The 16753-nt window shown below is 36.5% G+C and overlaps 1 protein-coding gene across 11 annotated transcripts in view; it reads left to right on the top strand.

The window, feature by feature from the left end:
- Positions 1-16753, top strand: part of LOC109086685 (dedicator of cytokinesis protein 9-like) — an 89278-nt gene that overhangs the window by 46719 nt on the left and 25806 nt on the right. For all 11 annotated transcript variants that reach the window (XR_006160222.1, XM_042757916.1, XM_042757915.1 and 8 more), the window contains exons 4-25: positions 1032-1114; positions 2276-2345; positions 3458-3553; positions 4544-4678; positions 7688-7862; positions 9181-9236; positions 10042-10116; positions 10205-10345; positions 10725-10931; positions 11623-11745; positions 12082-12164; positions 12253-12375; positions 13234-13313; positions 13470-13660; positions 13860-13925; positions 14105-14197; positions 14837-14948; positions 15188-15306; positions 16008-16094; positions 16217-16309; positions 16403-16518; positions 16602-16671. Coding sequence is in view for 10 of the 11 variants with exons in the window: in XM_042757916.1 (XP_042613850.1) it covers positions 1032-1114; positions 2276-2345; positions 3458-3553; positions 4544-4678; positions 7688-7862; positions 9181-9236; positions 10042-10116; positions 10205-10345; positions 10725-10931; positions 11623-11745; positions 12082-12164; positions 12253-12375; positions 13234-13313; positions 13470-13660; positions 13860-13925; positions 14105-14197; positions 14837-14948; positions 15188-15306; positions 16008-16094; positions 16217-16309; positions 16403-16518; positions 16602-16671 (2394 nt within the window). In the remaining variant the exon portion in view is untranslated. The remainder of the gene's footprint in view (positions 1-1031; positions 1115-2275; positions 2346-3457; positions 3554-4543; positions 4679-7687; positions 7863-9180; positions 9237-10041; positions 10117-10204; positions 10346-10724; positions 10932-11622; positions 11746-12081; positions 12165-12252; positions 12376-13233; positions 13314-13469; positions 13661-13859; positions 13926-14104; positions 14198-14836; positions 14949-15187; positions 15307-16007; positions 16095-16216; positions 16310-16402; positions 16519-16601; positions 16672-16753) is intronic.

Here is a 16753-nt window from a genome sequence, read left to right as displayed (position 1 = left end):
AAACCTTCAGAATAACAAATGTTTAGTCAAGCATCAGTATTACTATTGTCCATGTTTAGGGGTAGTCTGTTTATTAAACACCCTCCATTACTATTTGTACTGTGGACATAAATGAGACCTCAGATTTGCCAAACCTGAGATAAAATGGGCAAAAACACCCTACTCTGAAAAAAAAAATCATAAGTTGAGAAAACTCAGTTTAATTAGACATTAGTTACATTAGTTAGATTTTTTTACAGTGTAGTAAGAACTCAGGACACCCTATCAACCACACAGCAATACACAGACACACACAAAGCTTCATAGGTACCACTCATGTTTTGTCCAGATAATGTAAAAATCTAGTTCTTATTTACAGTTTGTCTATTTTTAATGTTCTCTTTTATATATATATATATATATATATATATTTAGATGCAGACTAGAATTAGATTTTTTTTTTTTTTTTTTTTTTTTACTGTATTTCTATTTTACCACAAAGTAAAAATCAAAGTAACAGATGGAGTAACAGAGACAGTTCAGAATAAACACTTAGTTCAGAATGGTCTTGAATCTACGTTGTCAACTCATCTACTCTCTTGCTCCCTTCCTCTTTCTCTTCATTAATTGGATTTAAAATAAGAGTGAGAAAGCCGTTTTGGGTTTTAAGGCTTTTAATTTCATCTTATCCCTTTAAGAATTGCTGAGGACTGAATGCTTGCCTTGCCAACAAAGCAAATAGAATTGAATCTGCTTTAATGTAATGCCCAGAGGATATATTAGTGTCTGTTTGTGGTGCAGTGTGGTGACAGCTTTAACAGTGATTAGCAGTGAATACAGCCAGTGCCAGAGGAAATAATAAAAAAAAAAAGCTGTTGCCACAGATTGCTTTGGAAGACATGATACTTATTAGATTACTGGAAGTGTATTAGCCTTTTTGGGATTTTGGGTCCTTTTTTGTGTGTGTGCATGCTAGCATATGTGTTTATGTGCTTTCCATATGACAGTAGAGAGCAGACAGAAATGTTAGATTTTTTTTTTTTCTTTTACAGTGCATCAGGACCTACAACTCTGACTGGCATGTGGTGAACTACAAGTATGAAGTTTATTCTGGAGACTTCCGCCATCTTCCAAAGTAAGGACCACAAGACTGCTTAAAGTGATCAAAATACAGAGAAATGTGATGGAAAGAGGCAAAGATAGCTATTTGAAGATATTTTATTAAGCAGGACATTTTATTTTGACAGCTCTGAAAATCATTTAATACAATTATTTTTTTTTTATATATATATACATTTTATTTAAATTTTAATTTCTACTTAGAAAGCAGCTGCCTATGCAAGTAGTCAACAGCGAGGTACTAATACCTAGCTCACTAGGTATTGGAATAAATCCCAGAAGTCATTGTTTGCCCACAGTGTGTTTGAGTGTGTGTGCGTGTGTGAAAGAGAGAGATGCTTTTTTACTCACTAATTTTATCAGTGTCCTCGTCTTTTCCTGCCCCAGTGTTGACAGCAAGGTCTCGTCTAGAGCTAAATTGGGAAATGCGCCTTTCTTCACACAAAAACAACCCATCAGCAGCTCTTTTCCTGTTTCCTCCTCTCTTTTGCTTTCTCTTCCTCTCACTTTTGTCATTCAACACATAAATACTCCACCTGTTTTAGAACAGGGCAGCAACCCAGACAAGTGTCTGTTGTCCATTGATGTCACTTCCTGTCTCAACTAACTGATGGAGCAATTATGTTTTAGCGGTCAGTAACTGGCAAATCACATTGTGGAGATCAGGAGACAGCCAGAGTCTGGCATTTGCTAAAGGTCGCAGAGGTAGCAGGAGGGATGATGGTGATGGAGGAGACAGAGATCATTTGTGCTGTGTACGTGAAGCTTCACTGTCATCGTCATCATGAGCAGCATTACGATCCGCCCACCACTCAGGATAGTTCCACTAATGCAGTTTCCTTGAACACACAGACATTAGTCAAACACTCACAAACGCACGTGTGCACACTCATTTTTGTTTTGCATCAGCTGTGTGAGTGATAAGAGCAACAGTGTCCTTGAGTAAAACTTGCTGAACCTTTTTGTTAGACATGAATTGTTCTACAGTATGATATGAATGATCATTTAGCTTGTTGAGATTTTGCCTAAAAACCACATAGCCACACACTAAAAACCACTCAGAACACCATAGAAAATGCTAGCAACACTCTGGCAACCACCCTCAATACTCTAGCATTGTAAAAAATTTAAAATCTATCTGTCTTATGTTTGTTTTTTGTATTTTGTTCTTTTATAGTAAAGTTCCTCGGCCAGAGAAACTAGCTAGTCATGTATTTGAGGTGGACGAGGATGCAGATAAGGAAGAGGTAAGGGGTGACTGCCCATGATTCCTAACTGTTTTCCCTGAAAAAAAAATAAACACTTATGTAGCAGGGGTTGATTTTAAGTCAAACTAACAGATTTAAGACTTCTGTTATATGAAAATCATATTAAAACTGTCTTGGAAACTTTTTAGCATGCATTCCTATTTTTTTTTAACTCAAAAGACTTCTATTGTACAGTTTTTTTTTTTACACTTTCAATCTATAAAACTATGAAAATTCTATTATATAAATATAAATTATTATTATGATGGAATTATTATTAAATTAAGTGTCAGAGCTGAGAAGTTTTATTTAGGAAGCAGAATTATGTTTAAAATTATGATAGCAAATATATTAGCTATTTTAATATTTGTTGACATTGTTTTTTTTCTAAATGTAATGTACTTGTTTACTAAAGAGACAACAGTGTCAGTGAAGAACATAATTAAGATGAAACATAAGACAAATGATGAGTGATGAAAAGTTCACTATAATTATAATCAAGCTGTAATTATGAAAAAAATGTGGAAATATTATTTGATTGCTTTGATTAGGTTACATAAATTATTAAATGTGAAATTTAAGGAGTAAACCGTTTATCCCAAAAAAGGTTCTTGCTCCCTTCTCTCTGTTCTCACTGGCTGATAAGCCGAATAAATAAATAATAAGGAACTTACAGCATATTAGTAATGAGTTTGTGCAGAGCCTCTGGCACTACATTAGCCTTAGAGAAAGAGTAGACACAGGACTCGCCTGTCTCTGGGCTATCTGATTCCCTGATTGGGTTTCACCTACATTTCCCAGAATTCCAGATCCATGTCTGCTATTCTGTCTGAGCGCTCACTCAGAGATGGCGTTTGTTTGTACAGTGTGAAGGCTGTTCCCTGTAGGGATGAGGGAGAATATGAATAATTGAGGGGGTCAGGTGAAAATGGACTTCATGTTGAAACAAGGAGGAGGCGTGCGTCCAGAGGCTCTAACGTGGGAAACTGCATTAGATATCAATGTGTTTTTGTTCAGGCTTGAAAAAACAGATGAAGTCACAGTGTGTGGGTGTATGATTGCACCTATGTGTTCTTATGTGTGCTTGTTATGTTCCTCTCTGGTTCCTAAAGGATGCTGCCTCATTGGGCTCTCAAAGAGGGGGCGTGTCCAAACACGGCTGGCTGTATAAAGGAAACATGAACAGTGCCATCAGTGTTACAATGAGGGTGAGTTAGCCATTACACAACCCCTTTTTTGATTTAATGATGATGAATTTGTAATTAAGATGATCAGTATCTTCATCTGAAACTGTCTTCTGATGTGAAACAACATGTGTTTGAAAAAAATACTAATATTTTAAACTTTTTAAGCTACAAAGCATAGTTTACCCAAAAATGTCAATTATGCCATCATTTACCTCAAGTTGTTCCAAACCTGTATGAGTTTCTTTCTTCTGTTGAACACACAGTACAAAAGATGTTTTGTAGAATTCTGACAGTAGCCACTGACTTCCATATTATGGAAAAAATGCTATGGAAGTCAATGGCTACCGTCAACTCTTTGGATACCAACATTCTTAAAAAATATACTTTTTTGTTCAACAGAAGAAAGAAACTCATACAGGTTTGAAACTGAGGGTGAGTAAACGATGACAGACTTGTCATTTTTGGATCAACTATACCTTTAAGTGGCATTCAGTTATCTCATTTTTATTCAAATAATAGGTTGAAATGGTTGAATATGGTTAATATTGCTTCCAGTTCATTTGTCACACTAGAAGGTTCAAGTAGAGTGCATTGCATTGTGGGATATAGTATTCCAAGTATACTGCATATTCATGCATACAGGATATTTTCATATCTTACATGGTATGTATACTGCACATAGCCATAGAGTCAAGTGATGATGTCATTAACATGACACGGGGCGCAGTTCTTGCATATCTTTGTGTTTAGCTGGTTGTTTTCAGTCATGGACAGAGCAGAGAAAAACTCTGACCCTTAGTCCAGCTTTCAGAAGCAGATTTGTGCTCACCATGCCATAGAGAGGAAGTGAGGCCTTACCAGCTTTAAGTTCTCACTAATCCATTTTCCCATGGTCCCATTCCACTAGATGTTATTTTTAGAAAAGTCACTAGTTTAACATCCAAACATAGTGTGTTTACATCTGCTATTTTCATGTAATGATCTTTGCGTTCTCTTTTTCTTTCCCTTTAGTCTTTTAAGAGAAGGTATTTCTATTTGACGCAGCTAGGAGATGGATCATACAACTTAAACTTCTACAAAGATGAGAAAATATCTAAAGAACCCAAGGGAACCATCTTCTTGGACTCCTGCATGGGTGTCATCCAGGTAACAACCAGTATAAGAATCCATCCATGACACAATAAAAAATGCAATTCATATATACAGTATATATATATATATCATGTATTATGTAAATATATATTACATATTATGTATATATTACAGTATATATATTATGTATATATATTACAGTAATATTATATATATATATATATATATATATATATATATATATATATATATATATATATATATATATATATTATATATATATATATATATATACATATACACACACACAAACAAATATGTATATTTTTAAAAAATATTTACATTCAGACATATATATATAGATATATAATGTATATTATATGTAAATATAAATATTTTATACATAAACAAAACATATTTTTCTTAAATATATACATGTATGTGTGTGTATTTAAATATACATAATAAATATACACAGTACACACGCATATATTATCCAATTAAATTTTTTTTATTTTGGATGCGATTAATTGAGATTAATCGTTTGACAGCTCTAATATATATACTGTATTGACTAGGGATGTGCATTTTAAGCAAAAGTAATATTCGATAATCGCTGGGTATTATTCGATTAGTAGTCGAAAATCGCACCCCTCCCGCACATGCACCCACGCACTCACGCACGCATAAACACACACCCATAAAAAGAGAGCTAGGGAGAGAGACGATTCAGGCTTTCAATCTGTATGATAACAAACTGTTTAATTCATTAGAGAATAGTCTATCCTAACCCAAGCCAACTGATGGTTGTACAGTATGATTGCTGAAACATATTAATATAACATAACCGAATGACGGCACTTATTACCATAACAGTCCATCGATTATCAACTGCTCACAAGGCTGTAGGAGCTTAGGACATTTCTATTTTAAAATTGAGCATAAACATTAATAGCATTTTAAAAAAAGTTTACAGATTAATTAAGATTAGAACAGATTAATTCAGCCATGAATATAAGGCTTAAACACATTACATCTGCCCGAGTCCGACCCAAGCACGTGTCACCGTCCTCATTACACAGCTGCTGTTGCAGCCATCATAATAGTTTAGTTTTGGTTTTTAATGGCAAAGTGGTCATGCGTACCGCACCCTAATTAAACTGAACCGCGCTCTGGCCCACCTCTTCCAACCAACCGCGTCCAAGCTGGCACGGAGCGATCACATTAGTCAACCAAACCGGGCTTTGGGGGTCATGCAGGGTTCACATCCTTAGAAAATAATCGCACAGCCTAATCGATATTCTGTAATTAAAACGACTAATCAAATATTCGAAAATCGTGACCCATCCCTTGTATTGACTTAAATAGACCTGTTCTATGATGAACATGTTTTTAATTTCTGAATTAAATACATATAATACCATGCATACCCAAATCAATTGTAGGTGCATTGGATGAAATAATAAACTACAAAAAATATAAACAGTTACATAAATATACAGTTGATTCTGCACCTTACTCAAGTTTGCATCATAACAGAATTTTTTTGTACTTTGTATTTTTCTGTAATGATGCAGAGTAGTGTGCGGAAACTGTATTTCGATGGGAGCATAAAGTAAAACATATAAGGCTGGTATAACTGTCTTTATGTCATAAAGAAAGAAAAAAGCCTTTCCTCAAGAAATGTGTGAAAAGAAAACTATATGACATACTTTATAATCTTTTATTTTATCTTAAAAATATGTATATAAAAAATTTTGCCCACTAAATTAAAAGTCATTTGGTGCAATCAACCTGCATAAAAACCATGAAATATTCCAGCAGACCCCTCATAATATCTGTGTCATGTGTCAAAGTCTTAAAATAGATAATTTGACCTTTTTATGACGAGGTTTGTTCAGGTTATAAAATATCATGTGGTACAACTTACAATAAACTTATACTAATAATAAATATTTCTAAATAAATAACTAGTATTCAATAAAATATCAAACCAAATTACCATTATACTGTGTAGAAATCAACATTGTTCCAAAAATGTATCGATTGAGCTTAACTTGTATTGAACCCAGAACATTCCTTTAAAGGTCATAAGGGTGCCAGAAGAATAAATGCTTGGTTTTGTGTATTTACTGCAACACAAAGCAAATTATAGCAGGAGTTTTGATCTCTAATAACATCCTCATCAGTCCCTTCCTTTGTCCCGACCAAGAGGGGATATCAGTGTTTGGATAACCAGTTCCTCAGAAGAGGCTACTCAGGGTTGCAAAGAAAGAGAAAAAGATAAAAACGGGTGAGAGGCACAGAGGAAAAGATGAGGTCCAGCCTAATTCACGCATGATTTCTCCCAGGGTCGGTTATTTCCATTTTCTCCTGTAGTGTGCTCAGTGTGTGCGCAAATGTGATCACATTCCTCGATTCACCAGGCCTCCTGAAAGAATAAAAGTACTCCTTTGGTATGCACAACCTGTTTTGTCTGTTTTCAACATCTGTTTTTTGACATTTTGTCTGTTTACCTCATTTCAGACAAAAGAGAAAGTGTAAAAGTTATTTCTAGATCCAAAACCCAAGCATTTCAACAGGTGCACATCTAAAGCAGCCTCAGCAGTCATCTGGGAATAAATGGCTTTCAGCTCCTACTGCAGGACAAATATATTTTCCAGAGTCATTTCTGGTGTAAATTCATCAAGTGTAAAATTATTTCAAAGTCTTAGGTGCTCTCACATTCCCATAGGAAAGAAAAGAAAAAAAATAAAATAATTATTAATTAATAAAATTAATTATGTCTTAACTGTTCGTTTAGACAGCAGTGAGCTTAAATGGAGATCAAGTAAAGATTTTACTTCTCAGAATCTGCTGTTTCTCAGATTTCATTTTCATGAAGTTTCATAAGAGATCTAACAATTTCTCGAACTTGCCAAGATACCAATCAAAAGTCCAATTTCAATAAACTAAAAAATATTCTCATCAAATTCTTACAAGGCTAAATGATATGAGCTATGCTATTGAGTGCCAGTGGCATGATTAGAAATGTCTCTCTTTCTCTGTTGTGTCTGTGTGCAGAACAGTAAGGTGCGTCGTTTCGCATTTGAGCTGAAGATGCAGGATAAAAGCACTTATCTTCTGGCTGCAGACAACGAAGGAGAGATGGATGACTGGATTAACACCCTCAACAAGATCCTCCACAGCAGCTTTGAGATCGCCATGCAGGAGAGGAGGAACGGAGAACTGCATGATGGTGTGTGTTTGGGCCAGTAAGAGTCTGTGCAGTTCACAGATGTGTGTGTACTGATGTCATATATGTTCGCTGACATGCGTTGATACATTACTATATGATTATAAAAGATTGTTGACACAGTTTGAGTACGCAGACATGTAATTACAGAGTCAGCTGGTGTGGTCATGTCTCATACATGTGTATGTGTTCTTTGAGGAGACCACCCACACTTTTAACGTCTTTTAATAGATAAAGCCATATAGCCAACACTCCTGAACTGACGCACACATAGCCATACACAAACAGTAACACTTAACACCTCTTAAAACCTTTGAATTTCACACAGGAGAGGAGGTTGGGAGTCTTTATTTACATTTGATGAGTTTCAAAGGAGACAGCACATTCCTCTCTTCTCGCCTCGTATAAAACAATAAACACCTGTCGGCCAATCAGAGTGTAGAAGCAAATATAACTAATTACTAGTGGAGCTTGCTAAAGCGATCATGGTAAAGAATCCAAGCAAAGAATCCTTTCAACTTGCTTTTAGGGAGGACCCCAAATCATATCTAGGGAAAAAACTACATAGCAATTCCCTAGTGACCACCCACAACACCCTAGCAACCATCCACATCTTAGAAACCACTAGCATCATCCTAGCAACCACTCACAATACCCTAACAATCCCTAGGAACTAACTACAAACTCTAGGAAACCCTAGCAGCCACTAACAACATCCTAGAAACAACATTTCAACATTTTTAAAACCTCATTCTGTAGCAACACCATAGCAACCATCCATAATACCCTAGCCACCCCTAGGAACCACCCATAACACTTTAGGGACCCCCTAACAGCCACCCACAGCACCCTAGAAACCCATACCAGATATATTAATGTTTAAAGCCACTCTGAATACTTTAGAAACTGCATAGTTAGCATGCAAACACTCTAGGAACTCACTTGCAACCACCTACTGTATAAAACCACTTTTTTTTTTGGAATACTTAAGAGACTTCAAAGTAACATCCTAGTAACCACCCATAATACTCTTGCAACACCCTAGCAACCACCCAAAACACTAGAAACCACATATAAAGAAATGAATGTGTAGAAACTGTATTGCTGTAAACTCTGCTGGAAACTCCCACATCCACTCACTTTTTAATCACAAAAAAATGCAGTTTGACAGCTTTAATATTTGAGTTTGTTGTTATGATTTTACACTGTTATCTGACAGTTTTTCTAGTCACCACATGTTGATTTATATACACTAGGACTAATGAGTTTGTTTGCTGGTTTTGAGAGTCTCAGTATAGCAAGTGTGTTTTCTCTCACACAGACGATGAGCTGGGCAAGACAGACATCTCACCGGGGAATTTTCAGGACAGTTTCCAGGTTTGTGAACAAGTACACACATATAGACACATGCCCTCCTGATTAGCTGGTTATACAAACAATCATCTACAGTTTCACAGAGTGTGTGTGTCTGTGTGAAGGTGAATACTGGTTTTTGCCCGCTGTTTTGACTGTAGAATGATCTTTCTCTACACATCCACAGTTTTTCCACCCACCCTTAGTCCTCTCGTCTGATGTTTTCCAACCATTCCACAATGAACCACCCACACTTTGGATCATAGACACACACATCTCATCTCTATCTCGCTCTTTATTCTCCTGTCTGCCATCTCTCTCCTCCCTGGAATCAATCATCTAGGCGCCTTTTCTCTCTAAACTCAGAATATTTTCTCACACATCCCTTAATATCTCACTTAAATGATCTTGAATACTTTATAGCGTTTCTTTTGTTTTGTTTTGTAGTAAAATATCTAAACTTTCATAAAATGTGATGAATTTACTTCAGAAGTAACACTGTGTAAAAATAGACAATTGATTATTGTGTAATTGCAAATTAAGTTACAAATGTACAAAGAGTATTTCTTGTCTTCCCTTCTGTTTCATAATTGTTAATTTTCTTAGTTTAATAGTAAAAGACTGTCAATAGAGTAGGAAATTTATTTTTCAGATATATTCTCTGAAAAAATAGTTTTGTTATCTTGTTATTTTATCTCTCATGTACATTAATCTTGTTTTAAGTATTTGTACATACACCACTGGAAGCCAGGACAAAATAGTGATGCTGGATCAGGAAACGCAATCAGCTGTGGTAATTTGTGATTGGCATGCTGTTTTTGCGTTCCAGAGTGCAAGAGACATTGAGTCCAAGATGAGGAGTGAAACTCGTCTGAAACTCTTCACTCTGGACCCTGACACACAGGTGAGCCACAGCTCTAATAATAAATAGTCCATTAAATCACAGTCTGAGCTGCTGGTTTTACGCTATGTGTGTATGTTTTGGCCTGTAGAGACTCGATTTGTCTGGCATTGAACCTGACGTGAAGCAGTTTGAGGAGAAGTTTGGGAAGAGAGTTTTGGTGAGCTGCAATGATCTGTCCTTCAACCTTCAGAGCTGTGTAGCAGAGAACGAGGAGGGTCCTACTACTAACGTAAGCTTCACACACACAATCACAGTGGTTATAAAATTCTTTTCTTTTGCTAAGTATTACTGTATCTGATGAAGGGTATGTTGTGGCAGTGGCAACCAGCCAAACTCCATGGGAAAAGGAGAATTGCGTGTATATTGATAGTTAGCCGTGTATATGATTACATAAAGGTAAATGTGTAATTATTTCAATGTTAAAACACTTTCTCCTATTCCAGTTTAATGTGCACACACACTTACAAGACTTCTCAATAAGTTCAAATACTGTGCCTCTGTGGCACTTGTAAACATTCCTCTGTTTGTTGAAGTGGTCCAACGTGTCAACTTGTAGCTCAACCCACACTTCTGGTACAGATTAGATACAGCTTTACTGTTTTCTTCAGGTGGAGCCCTTCTTCGTGGTGCTTTCACTGTTTGACGTGCAGAACAGCCGAAAAATATCTGCAGATTTTCATGTGGATCTCAACCACCCACTGGTCCGATCCATGATCCCACCACCCAGCATGCAGATAAACGGAGGGGTGGACACACCTCACCAAGAAACGCTGCTTAGTGAACTGCCAGAGGGGATGCTGCAGTACCCCAAAAAAGTAAGAGGACCGAACAATCCATTTTCAGAGGCAGTATGATGGATGGATATAGAGATATACAGTATAATATAAATGGTTGGATGGATGGATGGACGGATACCATAGAAGGATGGATGGATGAATGGATACTATAGATGGATGGATGGATGGATGGATACTGTAGATACATGGGTGAATAGATGGCTGGATGGATGGACGGATGGATACTGTAGACGGATGGATACTGTAGATGGATGGACGGATGGATACTGTAGACGGATGGATGGATGAATGGTGGATACTGTAGCTACATGGGTGGATAGATGGCTGGATGGATGGATGGATGGATGGATGATGGATGGATGGATACTGTAGATAGATAGATGGATGGATGGATGGATGGAGGGATGGAGGGATGGATGACGGATACTGTTTATACATGGGTGGATAGATAGATGGATGGACGGAAGGATGGACAGATTCTATAGATAGATAGATAGATAGATAGATAGATAGATAGATGGATAGACTTCATTAAAAGTAAGAGAGTAAGTGAAGTGTGTGAGTGTGTTTATACTCTGGGGACAATTTGTCCCAGAAGTTATCTATATCTAACCTCCCTTTGGGGACGTCCTCTTTTGGAAAAAGGATGCATAACTGAAATACACAATCTTTTCAGTAAGGGAAGGTTCTGTGCTCGTTTGTGTTTCAGGGTGTCTTCTCTGTGACGTGTCCTCACCCTGACATCTTCCTGGTTGCTCGAATCGAGAAAGTTCTGCAGGGAGGCATTACTCACTGCGCTGAGCCCTACATGAAGAGCTCCGACTCTAACAAGGCAATGAGCCTAACACAACTACACACATACAGAAACAAAACAGCTGACCCACACATACACACACCCATATACCAAACAAAGCACAAGAACCAAATACACACTGTCAATCAAAACAATAAGTGGTTATTACAAGGATAAGGAGAAGGATCATCAGGGCTTAGGCCATAAACTTTTAAACAATTCTACCACATCCCACAATATCCTGCCTAAAACTACACAACGATACCATCCAAAACCCCTGCATGACTGCAAGGAATGTAATGTCTGCCCAGTTCACTGTTAATAAAATGTCTCTGGAGAAGTTGTGGGGAACAATATGTGGGTTTTGCTTTACAGGTTGCTCAGAAGGTTTTGAAGAATGCCAAGATGGCCTGCAGTAGACTGGGCCAGTACAGGATGCCTTTCGCATGGGCAGCCCGGTGAGCCAAAACATCCTGGAAAGGTTCTGTTCTTCTCTCTGTGTGTAGTGTCAAACACAATATTTAATCTTTTTGTTCTTTTCTATAGGCCTGTGTTTAAAGATGCCTCAGGGACTTTGGATAAAAGCACTCGGTTCTCCGCACTGTATCGGCAAGACAGTAATAAACTCTCCGAAGAGGATCTTTTCAAACTGCTGGCGGATTTTAGGAAGTCAGTATTCACCTCATGTCATCAGACTTGTCTTCACTAGAGATTCCTGTCCCTTTTACAGTACAGTAGATTCAGTATATTAAAACAATGGATTTTAAATGGAAATATTTTCTGAACATCATATTCTTCTGCAGTGTTTTTGCAGCTGTGGACGGTCCCACTGTTAGGACTACATGTCAAAAGTTTGGAATAATTAGGATGTTTAAATGTTTTTGAAAGAGGTCTGTGAAAGACGTCTCTCAAAAATACATAAAATAGTTGTATTGTGAAATTTTATTACAGTATAAAAGAACTGTTGTCTATTTGAATATATTTTAAAATGTAATTTATTCCTTGGATGGATAAGCTGAATTTTTAGCAGCCATTAATCCAGTCTTCAGTGTCTTTCAGAATGCTCCTTCAGAAATCATTCTAATATGCTGATTTGGTTCTCAGTTTTTATCAAATATCATTGGTTCTCAATTATTAATAATGATTTTTATGATTTTTTTTTTTTGATGAATACAAAGTTCAAAAGTACAGCATTTATTTCAAATAAATATTTTGTAACATTGATGATACTAATAAGCATTATATCAGCATATTACATCATATCAGCATATTACAATGATGTCTAAAGGATCATGTGAAACTGGAGTAATGGCTGCTGAAAATTCACAAGAATAAATTTTAAATTAAATTTTAAAATATATTAAAATAGAACACAGTTCTTTTAAATCGTAACAATATTTCACAATATTGTGATTTTTACTTTAGTTTTGATCAAATAAATGCAGCCTTGATGAGCTTAAGAGACGAAACAAAAATACAAAAATAAATATTTGACCGCTAGTGTATTTGTCTAAACGGTATCCACAGACCTGAGAAGATGGCTAAACTACCCGTCATCTTGGGTAACCTGGATGTGACCATTGATAATGTCCCTCCTGATGTGGCTAGTAAGTCTTCAAAATATTTGTTAATATAACCCTATCATAATGTATGTCTTTCTGATATTTTCATCATATTTTCAACCTTAATTTCCTGAAACTCTGTGCCTGCCTTGTGTGCAATGAATTGGTCACTTGAACTCTGATTTTCTCACCATTGGCTAGATTGTGTCACTCCATCCTACATCCCGGTGAGGCCTTTTGAGAGTAATGGGCCGAGCACCGGTGTTCTGTTTGAGGTGGAGGAGTTTGTTCCCTGTATTGCCAAGTGCTCTCAGCCTTTCACCACCTACAACAATCATCTCTATGTCTATCCCAAACACCTCAAATATGACAACCAGAAGTCTTTTGCCAAGGTACACTAGCATTTTCAGCTGAAAGCTTCTTGCTTTTTCCATTTTCTTGCAAAATTAGTGCCCTCAGCCAAATGTATTGGCATATGAGATGATCAGTGTAATGGAGGCTCACATCCGTCACTCATAAAACATGCACTTAGGGATTTGATAGTAAGTAGTTTTTTTGGCTCATGTTCTGTCTTTATCTTATGCGACTCAGGCAAGGAACATCGCAGTATGTGTGGAATTCAGGGAGTCAGATGAAGAGGATGCCCAACCTTTGAAGGTACAACGCTGTCCCAAGCCCTTTATAATGACTGATAGGGTTTTTCTTTACCCTGTTCTCCTATCTCTTCTCCCACGGTTTTCTCTCCTTCCTTGCATTGCCCTGTTGAAATAAAGTTAAAAAGGCCAATAACTTAAAAAAAAATAATTGCTCTGTTTGTGTGTCCCTGTTATGTATAGTGTATCTATGGTCGTCCAGGAGGTACTCTCTTCACCAAACATGCCTATGCAGCAGTACTGCACCACCAGCAGAACCCAGAGTTTTATGATGAGGTGATGAATGGGGCGCAAATATATATTTTACAGGGGACCAAGCAGGAAATAATATGCTGTATACAGTGGGGTCCAAAAATTTTAGACCATATTAAAAAACAGGAGTTCAAAATTTTAAACTAAAAAAAGTTTTAGGATTTAGTAAAAAGTGTAAACAAAAATGTTATGGTGTTATCAGTAGGCTTTGCACTAAATAACTTGAGTACTGATGTCAGTAGAGCCAAAGGGGGACAAACGAAATACTAAGAAATTCTAAAATTTAAGTTACATTTTTATTTCAACTTTTTGCTCAATTTCTTTTGTTATATTATTATTAATAATAATAACAATAATAAAAGCAGCAAAATAAGAATATTTGAATGGGAATTTTTATACATACACAAAATTGAATAATTTTCTTGAATATCCTGAATGTAATGATAATAGGTATCCAAATATGAGAAAGTTGATCATTGTATTTTCAAATGTACATAATCTTTGTTTGCATTTATATCTTTTTATTATACATGATTAAGTCCTACTTTACTCATTGTTTGTTGTGTAGATATTAAAGATATTAATAATGTTTCAGAGTATTCTTATATATTTTAGTTTTTTTTTTTCTTTAAATCATATTGTGTGTATGTTTGTGTACTGCAGATAAAAATTGAGTTGCCCACACAACTTAATGAAAAGCATCACCTGCTCTTCACTTTTTACCACATCAGCTGTGACAGCAGCACAAAAAAGCGGGACATAGTGGAGACCCCAGGTACAGCATGTTGGGTAATTGGGTCACTGACAGTGCTAATATTTTGAGGCATGGTGTAGAGTCCCAGAAACTTGTTTCTTCTGTTTTTTTTTTTTTTTTTCTTTTAATGCTTAACATTTCTGCAGCATTGTCAGAGAGGCATACCAATCAACCAGTCACATGAAGTGTAGTCTTTGGATGTGCTGAATGTTTTCTCTAACACATACTGTACTCTCATTTTCTGTCTGTATCTCTGTCAGTGGGCTCTGCCTGGCTTCCTCTGCTTAAAGATGGTCGTGTTGTTATGAGTGAGCAACACATCTCTGTGGCGTCCAACCTACCTAATGGTTACCTCAGCTGCCAGGAGGGTGTAAGCAAGGTAAACCCACTATGCACAGTCATAACAAAAACTTGCCCTTCTTGGCAAAAATTTCAGCCATTTGCTGACCAAATGTGAACCTGTGCCTGTTCTTTTTATAGCAATTGAGCCTTTGTGTGGTCTAATTTGCTATTTGGATAAACTTTGTGAATATCTACATCTAATTATTATTGATCTTTTCTCTGAGTGGATAGTATTGCATACTATCAGTTTTACACAGGAAGAGGTTGCTCTTTATTAGCAGTGGAGACTCTTTGGGGCTCTCAATTATGTTACATTAAACTAGGCACAAATTAGTATTAGTATTAGAAGGGTAAATAGCTATACAACTTCTGTGGATAGAGCAGCTCAGATTATTTAGTCATTTTAATTTAACGAGAAACCTTTTTTGAGTCCATGTTGAAATCTCTGACTTTGTTGGGATCCCTTTTGAAACACATTAACAAAAACATACAAAAATACAAAAGATTGTATTTGGCTCTTGGCTCTTTTCTCAGGAAAATTAAATTAGGGAATATGAGAAGGCATGGCTTTATAACACGCATGGCACAAATTCAGCAAAAGTCTCCATTTTCCCTTCATTTAATCTCATTGCTGTATATGAGAACTACATTAAATAGATATTTCAGTGGATGATTTGTCAGTATAATCAAAATAAACTGTTTAAACATGATATTGTTTTATGGATGTTGTGTTTGCAGCACTCTAGTCCTGAGATAAAGTGGGTGGATGGAGGACGTCCTCTTTTCAAAGTGTCTACACATCTGGTCTCTACCATCTACACTCAGGTATGACTACACACACACACACACACACACATATATATATATATATATATATATATATAGAGAGAGAGAGAGAGAGAGGTTCCATATTTATCTAATTTAAGCATGTCTTTTCACCTCCTCAGGATCAGCACCTGCACAATTTTTTTCATCATTTCCAGGGTATGCAGTCTGGTGCCACCCATCCAACTGAGGGTGAGCTTGTCAAATACCTGAAGGTGAGCATAGAGAAGTTAGAGAAGCAGGATTCTTCTGCATTAATTATTCTTATTATGGTGTTAAATGACAAAACATTATCCATAAATCCACAGAGTCTTCATGCCATGGAAGGTCATGTTATGATCAATTTCCTGCCGACTATTTTAAACCAGCTGGTTCATGTTCTGACCAGCGCCAGTAATGAGGATGTGGCTGTAAACACCACCAGGTGAGAGGATAGGAGTCGCCAAAATCAAAACATGTGGTCTTTCTTTTGCTTTCTCACATACCCTCTTGTTGTCTCCCCTACAGGGTCATGGTCCACATTGTTGCTCAGTGCCATGAAGAGGGTCTAGAACACTACTTGAGGTCTTATGTGAAGGTAAATCAAGTTCTGAAACATTCAACCATATTTATTGCAATGTACACTGTCATACTTTTTGCAGCTTCTAAAGTAGATCTTG

Source organism: Cyprinus carpio, chromosome A6, assembly GCF_018340385.1.
Source record: "Cyprinus carpio isolate SPL01 chromosome A6, ASM1834038v1, whole genome shotgun sequence".
Classification (NCBI taxonomy): domain Eukaryota; kingdom Metazoa; phylum Chordata; class Actinopteri; order Cypriniformes; family Cyprinidae; genus Cyprinus; species Cyprinus carpio.
The sequence above is the reverse complement of the archived record's forward strand: the minus strand, read 5'-3'. Positions and strand labels throughout refer to the sequence as shown.